This window comes from Dermacentor albipictus, chromosome 2 (genome assembly GCF_038994185.2).
Source record: "Dermacentor albipictus isolate Rhodes 1998 colony chromosome 2, USDA_Dalb.pri_finalv2, whole genome shotgun sequence".
NCBI classification, from domain to species: domain Eukaryota; kingdom Metazoa; phylum Arthropoda; class Arachnida; order Ixodida; family Ixodidae; genus Dermacentor; species Dermacentor albipictus.
The window spans coordinates 63757699-63775149 of NC_091822.1; the positions used below are offsets into that span (position 1 = coordinate 63757699).

General features: G+C 46.7%; 1 protein-coding gene across 3 annotated transcripts in view; it reads left to right on the forward strand.

The window, feature by feature from the left end:
* The first annotated feature begins 632 nt into the window (after positions 1-632).
* LOC135908969 (phosphate-regulating neutral endopeptidase PHEX-like) overlaps positions 633-17451 on the forward strand; it is a 28123-nt gene continuing 11304 nt past the window's right edge. For all 3 annotated transcript variants that reach the window (XM_065440828.2, XM_065440827.2, XM_070533650.1), the window contains exons 1-3: positions 633-1585; positions 8793-10516; positions 16388-16762. In XM_065440828.2, the coding sequence (XP_065296900.1) occupies positions 683-1585; positions 8793-10516; positions 16388-16762 (3002 nt within the window). In that variant the 5' untranslated portion in view covers positions 633-682. The remainder of the gene's footprint in view (positions 1586-8792; positions 10517-16387; positions 16763-17451) is intronic.

The window sequence follows — 17451 nt, forward strand, 5'->3', positions numbered from 1 at the left end:
TCGCTGTCACATAGGTCACTAGAAAATATCTCCTAATGTTTGGCCTACGTAGCGATGGCGGAGAGCAAGCTCTCACCATGAAATAATAATAATAATAATAATAATAATAATAATAATAATAATAATAATAATAATAATAATAATAGTAATAATAATAATAATAATAATAAGGGAGTGTGCTGGCTCCAGAGGCCAAGGAAAACACTGACAGTAGAGAAGCCTGGGAGGCCTTGCTCCAGAGCGACGCTAAATACGACCAGCGTCGAGCAATCCGCCTGACCGTTGAGGCCGTGAAGACTCACCCTGCTCAACGCGCGGGGTCTGCTTCATCCTCCCCCCCTACCTATGTATAGGTTAAGAGGCGGGCACCGCAGCTCGGTGGAATGATAAAGTTTTCAATCAATGAATCAATCAGGATGAAATCGATATTGAAATCAAACTTGTGATCCCGACGAATATTTACGCGTTTCTTGGATTTCCTCTAAAAATTATTAATTTAATTCGCATTAAATTGCCGCAATTACTCAGCAGAATTTTTTTCAGTTACACTGATATCATCTTCGTCTCAATCGGTCATCTATTGCACGCGCCGTTTGAACTACGTGGCTGCAGTAGAAGAAGAAGAACTCACTCAAAGAGCGCACTCCCACAATCCGCTGGAGCAAGAATACGTACGAAAAATATGCTTCCTCGCACCACAGAAGAAAGGAGCAAGAAGCGGCGCACTTCTCGAAAGCATTCATCGGCTTCGATCACAAGCGACATATCTCGTTCCTCGACTTGCTCGGGCAAGAGCAAAGCAAAACGGAAGTTCCGCAGCGGCGACATTCAAGATGGGATTGAGACTTCCACCCAGGAATCGGTTCCACTCGCAGGCACGCTCACCACCGCGGCTAACCCGGCAGCAGTCGCTGGCACGAGCGAACCTACGAAAGGCAAGCGAAGGTTACCGTTCTTCGGTGACGAGCAGCGGAAAGCGTCTGACGCCGCTGCACATCGTGACGGTTCCACTAACGGCGGTCCGCCAGATCCCACTACCACCGCGTCAGCGGCACCGCCTTTCTCGGAACAACCCGGGAAGACCGATGGCCTGTCACCAGGGTCGCCAGCCGTCCAAGGTGACCACCATTCGCTTGCACGAGAGCGCGACTCATCGCAGCTCGAGTCTTCATCGCAGCCCGCAGCCGCCGCCGCTGCCGAGACTACTCCCCACGCTTCGCATCGGACTTGGGTCAAGGAACAAGACGGGAGTCCTTCGCAGCTTCTTTCTGCACAGTCCACTAGATCTCCAGTGCGTCAGGCCAGCGACGCGAATCTTACGGAGTGCCGCCCGAATTTACCTGACACCGGCAGCAAGGCGACAATGTCTGTCGCTACGCCTTCAAGTACTAGCTCAGGCGCCACCGCCAAGCTGGTCGCTCCTGACACAGCGGAGCACGGGGAGTATTCTAAATCACCTTACTCGCCAAGCTTGTCGGGGCCACGTGATCCGACGCTTGAGCACCGAGCTTCCCTCTCGTCTTTCCTTCACCAGCTCAAAGAACAGCAGGCCAGGGGGTTTTCGTCCAAGGGTTTCGAATGCGACGTGAGTAGCTTCGCTTGGTTCAGTCGTATTAACGTGGCCGTTTCTGTTTCTCAGCGTGAATCCCTCTACACGCGCGCGATACTAAATACGATGATAGTTACAGGGTAGTGAGACGTTTGACGTAGTAGTTCTGCGGAAACCCGCAAGGTGGAGAGAAGTAATGAATAAAGGGAAAATCAGACATCCACCCGTTCGTAGCCCTTTGTAGGAATTGCTACGAACGGGTGGATTTCTGATTTTCCCTTTATTCATTATTCAGGGTAGTGAGAAAGCGTAGCCGTTATAAAGGAAACACAAGAGTGCAAGTCACTGCGTGCCGGGAAATTCACGCGCGAGAAACCTTTACGGGTGGCGAAACTGAACCACGTTAAACAGATCACCGTTAACGTCTTGCTAGAAAGATGCAAAAAAGGCCCTCTCTTAAGTCACTCAAACCGAATATATTGCTATAAAGTAAACTGTCTTTATAAACACCATCTTTAATAAGGAATGAAATTATATAACCTCTTCCCATTATTTACCTTTATCTAGCCAGAAGAGCTGCCAGTACTAGTAATTACCGCAAGCACATACCCTTCGGCTCTTGTATTCGAGGGTTGACAACGTGATGATTATATCGTGTGGTATAGTGAATTCAGTGTCACTACTGTTATGCACCGACTACAACGCCCGAAGCGGCAATGAAGCTACCGGAAAACGCTGCGGGCACACCTGGTCCCTCCCTATATATGCCTGCTCAGTATGCAATAGAGAGGAGTTCTAAATTAAATTATGGGGTTTTTACATGCCAAAACCACTTCCTGATTATGAGGCACGCCGTAGTGGAGGACTCCGGAAATTTCGACGACCTGGGGTTATTTAACGTGCACCTAAATCTAAGCACACGGGGGCTTTCGCATTTCGCCTCCATCGAAATGCGGCCGCCATGGGCGGGATTCGATCCCACGACCTCGTGCTCGGCAGCCCAACACCGTAGCCACTGAGCGACCACGGCGGGTAAAGAGGAGTTCTACTTCGTTCTTAAGAGCCTGCACTCGCTAGTATGCTCTTCCGGAGCGTCTCGACTGCCCATGCCGACTACGACATAACAGTTCGCAGGCGTAAATAAGACGCAAACACGCATAAATATTCATCCGTTTGTGCGTGAGCGTGCGCGTGCACGCGCGTGTGCGCGTATGCGTGTGTGTGTGTGTGTGTGTGTGTGTGTTTTTACCTTGCTGTCTTTTGCACGATCATTGAGCGGTCTGCCTTACGCGCTCGCGGAAAGGTTGGCGTTACCTACTTTGCTTCCACTCTGTATGCTTTTAATGCGAAGAATTCTTCGCCAACCGCGCAAACTCATGAACGCACCCCGGAAATTGTGTTCATGGGAGGTTTACTTGGGCATCTCGAGTTTGATGCACTGCGGAGCGCAGAGAAAGAGGCAGGTGTCCGCAATGATCGAGCAGCTAAGCGAGCCCAGTTTATTTCTAAACCTTAGCATATGCCCGAGGTGCATTATAGGCGCCTGCTCGAATTCTTCGAGAGAGTCACAGAGCCGGTCGAGGCGTGCCTTCTCAGGGCACTGCCATAGTCAGGTATCCGCGAAATGCTTCGCAAAACTTTGATTTCCACAGTAAATAGTATCTGCGTAATGTTTTGCTCTTTTTTCATTACCGTAGCGGACTTCTGCGAAACTATCGTAATCGCCTGTCCGTTTTGTCACACGTTAATGTGAAAAGGTGTTACTGATATGTTTCATCGCCTGATTAACGTTGAAATGCGGGGGCTTGTCCCTCTTGGCATTTCTATAAAAGCGGTAAGTTCTTCTGTTGACTAGATTTATATTGCGCCCACAATGTGCCAGCGGAGCCTACATTGGTGTATATTACGCGCGCACTAGATGCGGACGCGCAAGTATCCAAACAACAATTTCGCTTATAAAATATGCAGCATTATGTGCAACGTGCTCACGCAGTCTTTAGGAGGGATTGGCCAATTTTGTCAATCATATCTGGGTGAATACAAGGTTTAGTTTATTGTGACCCTAAGCCTCTAACCCTACAGCTAGAATAGAACTGGCAGAACTTTCGAAGTTAATCAACAAGCGTAAGACAGCTGACATAAGGAAGCATAATATGGATAGAATTGAACATGCTCTCAGGAACGGAGGAAGCCTGAAAACAGTGAAGAAGAAACTAGGAATTGGCAAGAATCAGATGTATGCGTTAAGAGACAAAGCCGGCAATATCATTACTAATATGGATGAGATAGTTCAAGTGGCTGAGGAGTTCTATAGAGATTTATACAGTACCAGTGGCACCCAAGATGATAATGGAAGAGAAAATAGTCTAGAGGAATTCGAAATCCCAAAGGTAACGTCGGAAGAAGTAAAGAAAGCCTTGGGAGATATGCAAAGGGGGAAGGCAGCTGGGGAGGATCAGATAACAGCAGATCTGTTGAAGGATGGTGGACAGATTGTTCTAGAGAAACTGGCCACCCTGTATACGCAATGCCTCATGACCTCGAGGGTACCGGAATCTTGGAGGAACGCTAACATAATCCTAATTCATAAGAAAGGAGACGCCAAAGACTTGAAAAATTATAGACCGATCAGCTTACTGTCCGTTGCCTACAAAGTATTTACTAAGGTAATCTCAAATAGAATCAGGAACACCTTAGACTTCTGTCAAGCAAAGGACCAGGCAGGATTCCGTAAAGGCTACTCAACAATAGATCATATTCACACTATCAATCAGGTGATAGAGAAATGTGCGGAATATAACCAACCCTTATATATAGCTTTCATTGATTACGAGAAAGCGTTTGATTCTGTCGAAACCCCAGCAGTCATGGAGGCATTACGGAATCAGGGTATAGACGAGCCGTATGTAAAAATACTGAAAGATATCTATAGCGGCTCCACAGCCACCGTAGTCCTCCATAAAGTAAGCAACAAAATCCCGATAAAGAAAGGCGTCAGGCAAGGAGATACGATCTCTCCAATGCTATTCACGACATGTTTACAGGACGTGTTCAGAGACCTGGATTGGGAAGAATTGGGGATAACAGTTAATGGAGAATACCTAAGTAACTTGCGATTCGCTGATGATATTGCCTTGCTTAGTAACTCAGGGGACCAATTGCAATGCATGCTCACTGACCTGGAAAGGCAAAGCAGAAGAGTGGGTCTAAAAATTAATCTGCAGAAAACTAAAGTAATGCTTAACAGTCTCGGAAGAGAACAGCAATTTACAATAGGCAGCGAGGCACTGGAAGTCGTAAGGGAATACATCTACTTACGGCAGGTAGTGACGGCGGATCCGGATCATGAGACGGAAATAATCAGAAGAATAAGAATGGGCTGGGGTGCGTTTGGCAGGCATTCCCAAATCATGAACAGCAGATTGCCATTATCCCTCAAGAGAAAAGTATATAATAGCTGTGTCTTACCAGTACTCGCCTACGGGGCAGAAACCTGGAGGCTTACGAAAAGGGTTCTACTCAAATTGAGGACGACACAACGAGCTATGGAAAGAAGAATGATAGGTGTAACGTTAAGGGATAAGAAAATAACAGATTGGGTGAGGGAACAAACGCGAGTTAATGACATCTTAGTTGAAATCAAGAAAAAGAAATGGGCATGGGCAGGACATGTAATGAGGAGAGAGGATAACCGATGGTCATTAAGGGTTACGGACTGGATCCCAAGGGAAGGGGAGCGTAGCAGGGGGCGGCAGAAAGTTAGGTGGGCGGATGAGATTAAGAAGTTTGCAGGGACGGCATGGCCACAATTAGTACGTGACCGGGGTTGTTGGAGAAATATGGGAGAGGCCTTTGCCCTGCAGTGGGCGTAACCAGGCTGATGATGATGATGATGATTATGATGATTATGATGATGATGATGATGATGACCCTAATAATCATGGCCTCAAACCTCGAGCTGCAAAATCTCTAAGCGTCACACACCGGCGTCCTACAGTCACAAGGCACAAGACGCCCGCCGGACATTTGACCTCGTTACTATGTCGGCTGACGCTAGACAGGCGAAACGGAAGCGCGCGTCAGACAAGTAGGCATACCTTAGTACGTGGGACATAGGCGTACAAGGAAATTGCGCCCCTCTAATTGGTCCTTTACGTTTCTAGTTTCCCGAGTATAAATGAGAATGCACCGCCACATCAGTGGCCGTTGCTCGCCTTCTGATTGCAGTTGAATGCCTCAGCTGAGGCGCCACAAGCAGGCAGTGGGCTCCTGACGCTACAGTCGGCATGGCATGACAGCGTATGGCGCCTATGTACCCCAGTGCGCCATTCGTACCTCAATAAAAGTATCCTCCTGCACTAAGCTCCACGCAGACCCTGCTGCACCAACAGAGTGACGAGATGGCTTACGCCTTGTGCAGACAGAGCTTTTTAACTGGAGCATTTCTCGACCGGCAAGTATATCAACATACAGAAGTCCTTGTGCGTAATGTTTGAATTGACGTAACGAAAAAAAAATCAGATTCTCAGCTTCAAAAAGCATTTTTTGCCTCCGACATCAATGAGCGCTCAGCGTTTAAGACCTGTGAGTAAGCAAAGAAAACCTAGTTAGTTTATTCTTTTTTTTTTCCTTCACATTTAATGTCGCCCCACTGACGTGTTGGTTAAACTTAGCTGGTTAAACCACGGGGATTGCCTTTTACTAAATGCGCATTTTTCGCTTTTTAATTTATAGACATCTGTTTCTCTCTCTCTCTCTCTCTTTGCAAGGAATTCGCATCTGGTAATGCAAATATTAATCCATTACCAGGAGGAGACACCATTAGTCATTGGTCAATATCATAGAGTGCTACATTGGACAAAGACAAACTGAAGGGTACACATGGTCAAGCCCCGACTTTAAACCTGGGAATTCGGATTGCGTAATGCAAACAAATAAGGAAGGGATCCGAAAGAATTGCTGCACAGATCCAAAGCTATATAAAGCATTGCATTCTGTTGCCTAAATTGTATTCGCATGCTCCCTCCGAAACGACAGGTCTTTCACAGATAAATTACTACATGGTTTGCTTGCACATGGTTTGCCTTTCCGCACTATATGGGCTGCTTTAATGATATCACAATGGAGTTGATCATGATGTTTGCTTATAAGATTCATTTGTTTAAACAAGGATGAGCAAGAAACAACGTGAAATGCATAGATAACGCTTATTTACGATCGTACAAATGGTAATTTTGCTCGCCTAGGCAGTCATTTATATCTTTATACACATTCCCATGCGGCCTTACTCGTAACAGCTACAACATCGAAACGGGATCTAATATCCAAGTTGCCTTGCACATTTCGAGTAACGAAGCCTATGGCTGATAGAGCATGATACGGTTTTAACGCGACAGCGTTAAGGAGCTCATGTCACAGAAAAGCCGGTGTCGGCAGCGTCGATGACGTTGTCCGTGAGCGAAAAATCCCAGAAGGCAATTCATAAATGAAAACAACTTTCAAGCTGGGCTGGGTGGGAATCGAACCAGGGTCTCCGGAGTGTAGACAGAGACGCCACCACTCAGCCATGAGTTCGATGGTTCAAAGCGGGACAAAAGCGCCTCTGGTGAATGCGGTGTTGCCTTATAAACGTGCTGTACAAAGTTATACTGCGGTGTATATCGGTAATTATGAGCTTGTAAATCACAGAACTCGCAGTTAAACGAGAAGCGAAGTACGTTTTCACTACATTTCTTCTGCGCTTGGCGCACATGCCGAGCCATCTTGCGGCAAACACAGATGACCGCCTCCTCGCAATGTACGGCGCTGCCCGGACAGATGACGCGCCACTCGCCCACTTCTCCCCTTCGTCTCGTTTGAGCGCATTGGGGCCGTGCGGGGACCTGTTCGAGGATGCCCCAATACCCTTTCGTTTGATAAGTTTTCTCGCTCTCTCCCCTTCCAACTTCCAGCGTGCGTCACTCGAACCCTCATGTTTATTTCTTTTGTAATGTAACACGTTTTTCTCGAGATATATGAAAATGTTTTTCCACTCATGCACGAGTACCTGCCTCCTTTATTTAGCAAGGAATACGACGCATGTGAAGAATCACTGATACTCGATCAGGCTGTCGCGCTTCGCTTTCAACTTTATTTGCGTTTTGTTTCCCAGCAACGGTTCTTACTTATCCTGTGCATAGCTTGGGCTGCACAATTAAGCGGAATTTGTGGTTATTTTGCCACTTGGATGCGACAAAGCTGTGTATTAAAACTACAAGGTCCAAGATGATTACTCGAATGGCGCCTTCATTTCCGCGCTGACAACTAACATAGATCCCAGCTACGGCGGCTGCATTTCGATGGCGGCGAAATGGGAAAACACCCGTGTGCTTAGATTTAGGTGCACGTTAAAGAACCCCAGGTGGTCGAAATTTCCGGAGTCCCCCACTACGGCGTGCCTCATAATCAGAAAGTGGTTTTGGCATGTAAAACCCAATAATAATTATTATTAACTAACATTAACATAGATCAAGGATCACCGACCCAAACAGTCACCTGCAGCTGTACTGTGAAACTTAGGGTAAAAACACATCTACGGGCATTGAGTAATTGCCCCAGATTGCCAGAAGAAGGGTGTAGATATTTTTTCAAAATCTAGTTTTTTTTTTTCCTCGCCGTACAACGATATCGCAATGCCTATGCCATCAGGTGACACAGTGCAACTGCGACTTTATGTAACTATGTATGGTGTAACTTATTTCTGGTATGTCTCGCCATGCCGGTGTCATATGCCTTGTAGGTGCTTTTCCTAATGTAGACAGCTGTATCTAGGATTGAATTCTGGGGTTTTACGCGCTAAAACCATGATTCGATTAAGGAGCACGTGTAGTAGAGACTCGGGAATCATTTAGACATCCAGAGAATCTCTAACGTGCTCCCAACGCACGGGACACGTACGTGTTTGCATTTCGCCTCCATCAAAATGTGGCCGCAACGCCGCGATTCGATCCCACGACCTAGTCTTTAGCAGCGCGACCTTACATCCGCTAAGCTACCGCGGTGGCTAATACAGAGCGTTCAAGATCAGGTTTCGAATTGTTATTGCACTACTGTGAAGTAAGACTATATACGACCAGTCATACACACCGAGCGACGATGAATTTTAACACAAATAACAAAACAGCCATGGAGGTTTTTCTTGTTCAGTAATTAGACTACCCAGATGAACTACTGTTACTTCTCTTTTCTATTGTTCTTGCTGCAGGCAAGGCGTGTTTCCGGTCTCTTGGCCATGGTAGCAGGGGTGCCGATAACCACACGACAAGTCGTCGTTACCATCGTCTTCGTATTTTTCATCACAGTCGCGTCAATTATCGTTGCGATCATGTTCATGCGAAAAAGCCGGTCTCTGCCTTCCGAGCCGCTGTGCGAGACTGAAGACTGTTTGCGTCACAGCTATCGTCTTTTCGCCAATTTAAACCGCAGTCTCGATCCATGCGAGAACTTCAGCGCCTACGTCTGCTCTGCGTGGTCGCCTCCCCAGGCCTACCTCGAACACTCCAACTCGGCTATGGATGACGTACGAAAGTCGTGGTTCCCAAGATTCAATGACGTGCTACGTCAGGGGTCGAAGATAATTCGCGCCGGCCTCAAGCCACTAGCCATGTACTCGTCTTGCATGGGTGACCGCTCAGAGTACGGCTCTAACGTGGAGATATTCTGGAACTTTTTCAACGAATGCAAGCTCACTTGGCCCGAAAAATCAGAGCCAGGTAGCGCCTCTGCTCTCGAAGTACTGATGACACTGGCACTCAAGTGGCAGGTTCCGCTCTTTTTTCAAGTGAGGGCACTGCGCTTAGAATCTGCGCCAAACTGGCGGATCACTATGGATCCTGGTTCCCTTATACCCCTGATGTACCAACATCACCTCACGGTTAAACATTCCGGGGGATACGATAAGTACTGGGCCACGTTCTACTTCATCTTGAGCGGCAAGCACTACGGTTCTGCGGTAAACAAGACACTCATAGACTCAGCACTAACGATGGAAGGTGATGTCTATAGGAGACTCCTGACAAACATGCGGCCGGCCGTCGTGCATCCAGTGCTGGCGACAATCGCCGACATAGGAGCGCACACGCCGTCGGTGGACTCCGAGCAGTGGCTTCGCGCCTTCAGGCAGTCCAAGCTCGAGCCTGAGGTGGAACATAGCGACCAGGTTCTCTTAAGCGACGCGGGCTTTTTTCGGGCATTCGCAGACGTGATGGCATCGTACAAAGACTCCGAACTGTTGTCTCTGATAGCCTGGTCTTTCGTGCAGCTGTTTTCTCCCGCGGTGGACTACAGGCTCCTGGAGAACCGCTACGACCAGGGCGTCACGATATATCGGCCGTACTTTTGCGAGCGATTCGTGGAGACCCCTTACCGCTTCCTGGTGATAGCGCTCGGCTCTGTGGCGCTCTTCTCGCGAGAGGAGCGTTCGACCGTCAGCGCCTACTTCGACAGCCTCGTCTCGGTCGCAGTGGACATGGTGAACGCTTCGGAATGGCTGGACGCCGAGAGCCGGCAGCTCGCCGCCGAGAAGCTGTCATCCACGCGCCTCAAGCTGTGGCCCCCAGCGAAGTACCTGGAAAGCGATGCGCTCGACAGCTTGTACAAAGATTTTCCCAGCGCCGAGTCGTCCTTCGCGGAGTACTGGGTCAAGTCCATCCGCTGCGCCGCTGACATCTACCGTCCGCGCCCCGGCATCGATGTCTTGGGCTATACAGTAAACTACGCATTGCCGTATCTAATCTACGACGCGGCAAGCAACTCAGTGAAGGTGGCCGTCGGCGCTGTGACCAAGCCTCTTTACTACGCTGGCGGCACAAAAGCAATGTCGTACGGCGGGCTGGGTTTTTCTATGGCACTGCAACTGGTCGCCTCCTTGGACAGTCAAGGGATCAGATGGCATCCCAGCGGCACGTTTGGCGACTCCTTTCTATCGAAGTGAGTGCGTTGAAAAAATTTAGGGCCATTTTTTCGGTCCATTCGTGATCGCAACAATGTAGCCTGATAGCACGCTCTGGTTATATATAACAAATTATTTACTTTCACACAAGCTTCAGCCACTTGTGTGACAGAATCGATGAGTTCGAGTTGCACAATATTTTTCTCTTGCGACGTTGTGCACCGCACTAGTTAAAACTTTAGTCTCATGTAGTGTTTATCGTTATGCACTACGTTGTTCGCAAGTGATACCACAATCCAAACATTTCATCTATAAGCACACTGTAAGCTTCCGGCTTTGCGATGGCACCAGAACTAAAACGATGTTTGATGACGAAAAAGTTGAAAAAACGTGGTGACGTGAGAATTAAAATGAACTTTATTAAGTTCGTAGAAGAAAAACTGCGTGCAGATAAATTTACAAAAGGACGTCTCAGAGCACTAGGCTATTTGACTTCTGTCCAAGGTTACAAACAGTGGGGTGACTCAACTAAAACAGCATTATGACAGCAGTAAACGTAGTTTCATTACAAGAGGAAGATCACCACAGATAAATGTACAAAAAATATGCCAGGGAAACGTCATACAATGAACATTATTCTAAAGAGATGAATGATTTAGTACGTAAAAACACCATCATTTTTTTAAAGTACCAAACCAAGTGATGAATGCATGGTGCTTCGGATATCTTGGTTGAGCGTTCCAATTAGATATAGCAGAAAAATATGCGGTAAGTCGACCACGATTATTCCGTGTTACAGATAGTAGCAAATTTCCATGTGACGCAAATCTAGTAGGATTAGTGTTAAGAAGATCAGCTACTACAAAATGCGCTTGATGGTATAAGATGATTCAATGACTTGAACACGATAATGACGAGGCGACATTTAAATAAAATAGAAATTGCGATTATATCAGAACTACGAAGCAATGAAGAGCCACTGCTGCTATATGAACTTAACGTTAGTATTATAACGGCTTTGTTTTGTATGTGCTGTATGGGGGATAAATGAATTAGTTAAGTGTTGCCCCATGTCGTGATACAATGATTTATGTAACTTTATGTTTATTAAGGCCGTAATGTTAAAAGAGTGACCGGCTCTGGGTAAAATTTTAGTGCGATAAGCTAGTTTTCTTTGCTTATGATAAAGTTAGAATGAATGAATGAACGAATGAATGAATGAATGAATGAATGAATGAATGAATGAATGAATGAATGAATGAATGAATGAATGAATGAATGAATTTTTATTTTCCGTTGAACAATGAAGGATGGTGAAGAAGAAGCCACAAAGAGACGGATTGAGAACCCTTAACCGCTTGGCGAAATATGAGAGCGATAGAGGGCAGCAAACATACACAGCCAATGGGAAAAAAAGACTAATAATAAAAAAGGACAATAAAGGCATAGCTAGATGGCATCATGCGAACACATGCGATAAACACTTCTGAAGTGTGAAAATTATAAATTCATAATATTATAGGCTATGCTGTGGAAATTTATCAACAAGAGCCAAGTAATGACAATGACAACATTAGATTACAAGTTTAAGAATGCTTCAATATTTTAGACAAATAAAATAGGGGATTTCACACAAAAATACCTTGATAAATCAATCTAAACTGTTAGTATGAACTTATGTAAACAAATTACTTAATAAATAATGGAGCAAAATCAGACAGTTTAAGCACTGAAATGCAACAAAGATGCAAATAACAAAGGCATCATACCCAAAAATGACGTACAGCGCGAAGGACAAGGACTGCGATATACGACATACACAGCGCTGCTTCCAACAATATTTTATTGCGTTGCCACATCGTGTGTATATATACAAGAAAGGGCATGCGCAGAAAATGTAAGACAGTCACATGGGGTGTTCTAACAGCAAGTCACTGAGCAAGTCACCAGCGGGCTGAAAGACTAAGGTTTGCAGTGCTACCGTATGTGCATGATAACCCCCTTAGGCTAAAGACAATTGGGCAGCGTGCAAGAATCACAGTTGTTTTCTCCGCCCCGGAAGAATTGGCAAGGCTCTGTGAGCGTGTAAACGCGCCTAAATCGCATCAGAGTTGTTGTTCTGTCGGGCACAGAAAACATTTTGTGACGTGCGCAACGAATGTAGTCCACCAAATTCCTGTGTCTTGCGGCAGTAAATACGTTGGAGAGACAGGCAGCTGCTTAAACGATCGACTAAGAGAGCACTGTAACAACGTCCACAGCACTGTACAAGGCCACTTGGGCATCCATTGCCGGGACTGCGGCTGCGTGCCATTCTTTGAAGATACTGAAGTTTTAGCGAGACACAGCTCACCCGGGAAATTGTGGAAGCTGATTTCATCTGAAAACTTGGTAGTAATTGCGTTAGTGCCCCCTCTATCATGCTGACACCTGGTGAAGTCACGTATCTAAACAGATAGAAATCGTAATGCTTTATTTTTTTTATTTTTTTTTCAGGTGACCATGCTCTTAGTTCATTGACTTGCTGTTAGAACACCCCATGTGACTGTCTTACATTTTCTGTGCATGCCCTTTCTTGACTATATACACACGATGCGGCAATGCAATAAAATATTGTTGGAAATACAGCGCTGTGTATGTCGTATATCGCAGTCCTTGTCCCTCGTGCTGTACGTTATTTTTTGCTCATGAATTACCAACTAGCCCAAGCAACCACCCTAGTTCGCATCGTACCCATTCTGCGGGCCGCGCCAGAGATAACCGCTTACCCAGTGCCGTGATTATCGAATAGGCCTGGAAAAAAAGCAAAGTATCTGTTGAATATAATGCGAAATTTCAATGGGTGGTCTGTGTGCTCTTGAGATCAATCAATGATTTATTTATTTATTTATTTATTTACTTACTTATTTATTTATTTATTTATTTATTTATTTATTTATTTATTTATTTATTTATTTATTTATTTATTTATTCATTCATTCATACAATATGTACATATACATGGATATGTGAGTATTCAGAAGGAGGTCCCCTAGCACAAGCCTTCAGGGCACCTCCTGTCACAGAATACGCAAATGAAAATGTCAACATCGTGGTGCTCGGTTTACCATACCCTCCCGTGGACAAGTTTGGAAATCAAAGGTGCCTCAAAAAATTATTTATTCGCAGCCTGTACGTGCATGCCCGCTGAAATCAAAATGTAAAGCCTAAGTGCGCGCGCTGTGCCAATGCACTGCGTTAAATCATTTCTACGTAGCAGAGCTCCAATAGAAGAAAATTTTATTTTGGCTGATGCCGTTGCCTTCAAACTTTCGATAACGACTGTAAGTAGCTTTTCGGGAGAATTGCATACCTGACAGAATAATTGTTGCCTTTAATATTCCATTTCTATTGCGCTTCCCATTTGATGATTGTATGTGACAGACTAGCTAGTTGAGCCTGTGTTTTCAGTGTTCCAACGTAATAGTCAGAAAGCCAAGAGATTGGTGGCCTCCAATGCGCGACTGCTTTATCTCCGCAAGGTGCATCTGGGCCTGGGGGGCCACCGTAATGCAGAGTTCTAGAGAATTTTTGACCCGAGTTTTTAACCCCCGTCTAAATCTGCATCACATAGAACCAAGACAACACTTCATATTTCAATCAACCCTTTTAAATGAATATTAATCGTTATTTAATGGTATTCCAGGGCAAATATATGTTCATCGACAGAAATTCACGCAAGTCGAGGACGCCAGATACTCTGTCACGATATAGCTTTAGGAAGCGCGCACTCTCGTGGTAATTACGCATGTTGTGAGCAAAATACAGCGGCACAGCATATTCCGTGTGCTAAGAATATAAGGGTAGCACAAGCTCTGTTTTTTTTAGTGAATGCTTATAAGAAATATAATACATTTAGGCCATTTGTCCGTTTGATTTATTACCGTTTCCAAAAACATTTTATACATTGCCTGAGAAAGATTGTGCGGTATTGCAGTTCTAGGCGGATTCCTACAACATGCGCGAATGGTCTGCATAAACATGTCGACGTCCACGTAGGTAATCAATGATTCAATGATTATATTTTTAATGAATCGTCTGAAATTGGCTCCCAAAGGCAGGTAATCAGTGTAGGTGTAAAGCAGTGGTTTTGTAACGTGCGTCCAACAAACCGCGGCTCCCGAGGTCGGGTATTGAACCTGTGACATGACTTTGAGGAGCGGACGACCCTTGCGCTGCTCTATTGACGGATTCTTGTCCGAAATAGTACGCAACAAATTCCAGGCGTGTTTGCTCAGCCGGTCGCCACGACTTCTCTACAGGCGTAGGGAAGAATACGAAGTGCATAAAATTACCGTCGTAACAATACTTAAGCGGCTTTGAAACACTTATTGAAAATAGTAAAAAAACATTGCTGATCTGTTAACGAGCTTCCTGTAGACATCTGAGCCAAATATTATTTGACTGCATGCAGCAGGGGAATTTGCAACGTCGTGTCAAAAACATTGAGCAGTCCCTTGCTCTCGCATCCGCAATCATCGTCATCGAACGCAGTTGGTCCACCAACGCTATTTGTGCTGACTTATGGACTGCAATAACATTCCGAGTAATACATAACTTCTAATCTTTAGTTAAATCAATGAAAAATACATACGTCTGCTATTTCAAAAGAGGCGCAGAAAAAAATTGGAGGCTTATCAAAGTTAAGCCCAGTGGATGCGAAGCATCTACTGGGCTTAACCTTGGCGTATCCTTAGCGTTTGGAGGCATCTTGAACACATACACGCCCGGCGCAAAGACGCTGGCGCGGTTGCGGGCACAGAGACTGACGCGACGGCGGGCGCGCGCCGCTTCATCCCTGGCGTGACATCACATATCACGTGATGCAGCGATGGTGGCGCCGCCGCGGCGTCGCGCGCGACGGCGCGAACCGAAGCGTGGAGGCCTCCGCCAGGCGACGTCCGACGGCGCGATATGAGGCCCCATCTGCACCCGGTGTGACGTCATCACGTGACGTCACATCATGTGATCTCACTTCAGGGTCAATGGTGGCCACCACCGGGAGGCGACCGACGGCGCGATATGAGGCCCCATCTGCAGCCGATGTGACGTCATCACGTGACGTCATGTCACGTGACCTACTTGAAGGTCACTTGAAGGTCAATGGTGGCCACCGCCGGGAGGCGACCGACGGCGCGATATGAGGCCCCATCTGCAGCCTGTGTGACGTCATCACGTGACGTCATGTCACGTGACCCCACTTCAGGGTCAATGGTGGCCACCGCTGGGTGTCGCGCGAAGGCCCGAAACCTACGTTAATATGCTTCGCATAAAAAATTATTTCGTCTTTGCACTACGCGTAGCTGCGTCTGCTGCGCGTGGCCTCGCAGGTGGCAGCGGTGTGCTGCATAGCGTAATCCTGCGCGGCCGCCAGAGTTTGCCGCGACCAGCCCTTTCGCCGCCGCGACACTTAGCTTTCTTTTGTCGGTGCTTTTTGCTATCTTGCCTACTCCGCTTGTTAGCTGGCAGCGCGCTAGCGGAGACAAAAAGAGAGAGAAAGCCAGGCATCGGTGAGATACCTGCGCTTATACGTAAAGGATTCAAAAAAATTTTGGGTCATGAGATTTGTGCGACGACGCACTATAATAGGTCATCTTATGGCTAGTTAGAAAAGTGTTTGATGGCCCCTCTAATCTAAGATTTGCAGTGTTGCCTGGGCCTTAATGTGTCGCAGTGCGCTTGCCTTTGCACGAACCTTAAATCATAGCAAGCATAAAGCAAGCAATCCGTACAGCCCAAGAAAATATCGAAATCTTTGGGATGACAGGGACCATTCTATTTCACCTGGGCGTTCCATGCTGTGACAGCGTTCTGTCCACCAACGAATTCTTGTGCGTGGCCGTGACGTTGACCCCTCGAATCACTTTCAGCGATTCGGCGAAGGGTTTCGAAGAACGGGACGGCTGCCTGGCCAAGAGCCAGACGTACGTCGGTGGAAACGCCGAGCACAACCAGAGCGGAACCGGAAAAATAACCAGCGTCTTCCCCGAGATCCCCGCTGTCGAGGTGGCCTATGCGGCTTACCGCCACTCGTTGATCGATGGTGGCGACGAAGTGCCGCGGGGCACTCCTGGTGGTCTCTCGGGCGATCACGTGTTCTTCATGACCTTGTGCTACATGACGTGCACGTTGCCCGGAGCCGTCGGCCCGCAAACTGTGGACTGCAACAAGGCCGTGCGCAGTTCCGAGGCCTTTGCTCGGGCATTCCGCTGCCCCCTGGGGTCGCCGATGAACCCAAGGAGGAGGTGCACCTTTTTCACTTGATCTAGGGACGTGCACGCGAGTGAAGGGGCAACAATTAGGGTGATACTTTTTCTGGGCCATTGGTAGTCGCTAGGAAACATTAGTACATGGCTTGGAGCTTTTTGGTGTAGTTGAAGCTATTGTGTCGCTTTCTTTTGCGCCTTGAATAAGCGATCCTTTATTTTATCGCTACGTGCCGTGTTTGTGTTCTGTTCATGACTGTACGCAGCGCATGTCTTTTGGTAATGCAAGCATGGAGAACTCGGCCCGTATGTAATTTTGCGTCCTTACTTGCGAAGTACTTTTGTTTTCTTTTTTATTTGTAGTCAGGTCACTGTGCTTTTCCGAAGTCTTGCTGAGCAGGACGTAACGTTTTTGTCCTTTCTGCGGTCGTCACTTGAGTTCAATATCACTGTTTCACACCGATATCGCTCGTGCGTGCATGCGTAAACACGTTTAATTGCCTAGTGACAGCGGCCCTGACAGACAGACCTTCGTGCACTATCATAAACGCACTGCAGTTGTCCGCCGAGTGGTGCTTTGTATGTGCTGAAGTTTTCTGAAGGGAAGCATCACGTTCAATATACCTTGTTAGGAGCGCTGTCTCTCACCTTAATATGCAACGCTTGCGGTGAAGAGTAATGCAGAGGGAACTGTCGCAAAATAAGATCCGATACAGTGGCTCACGCAT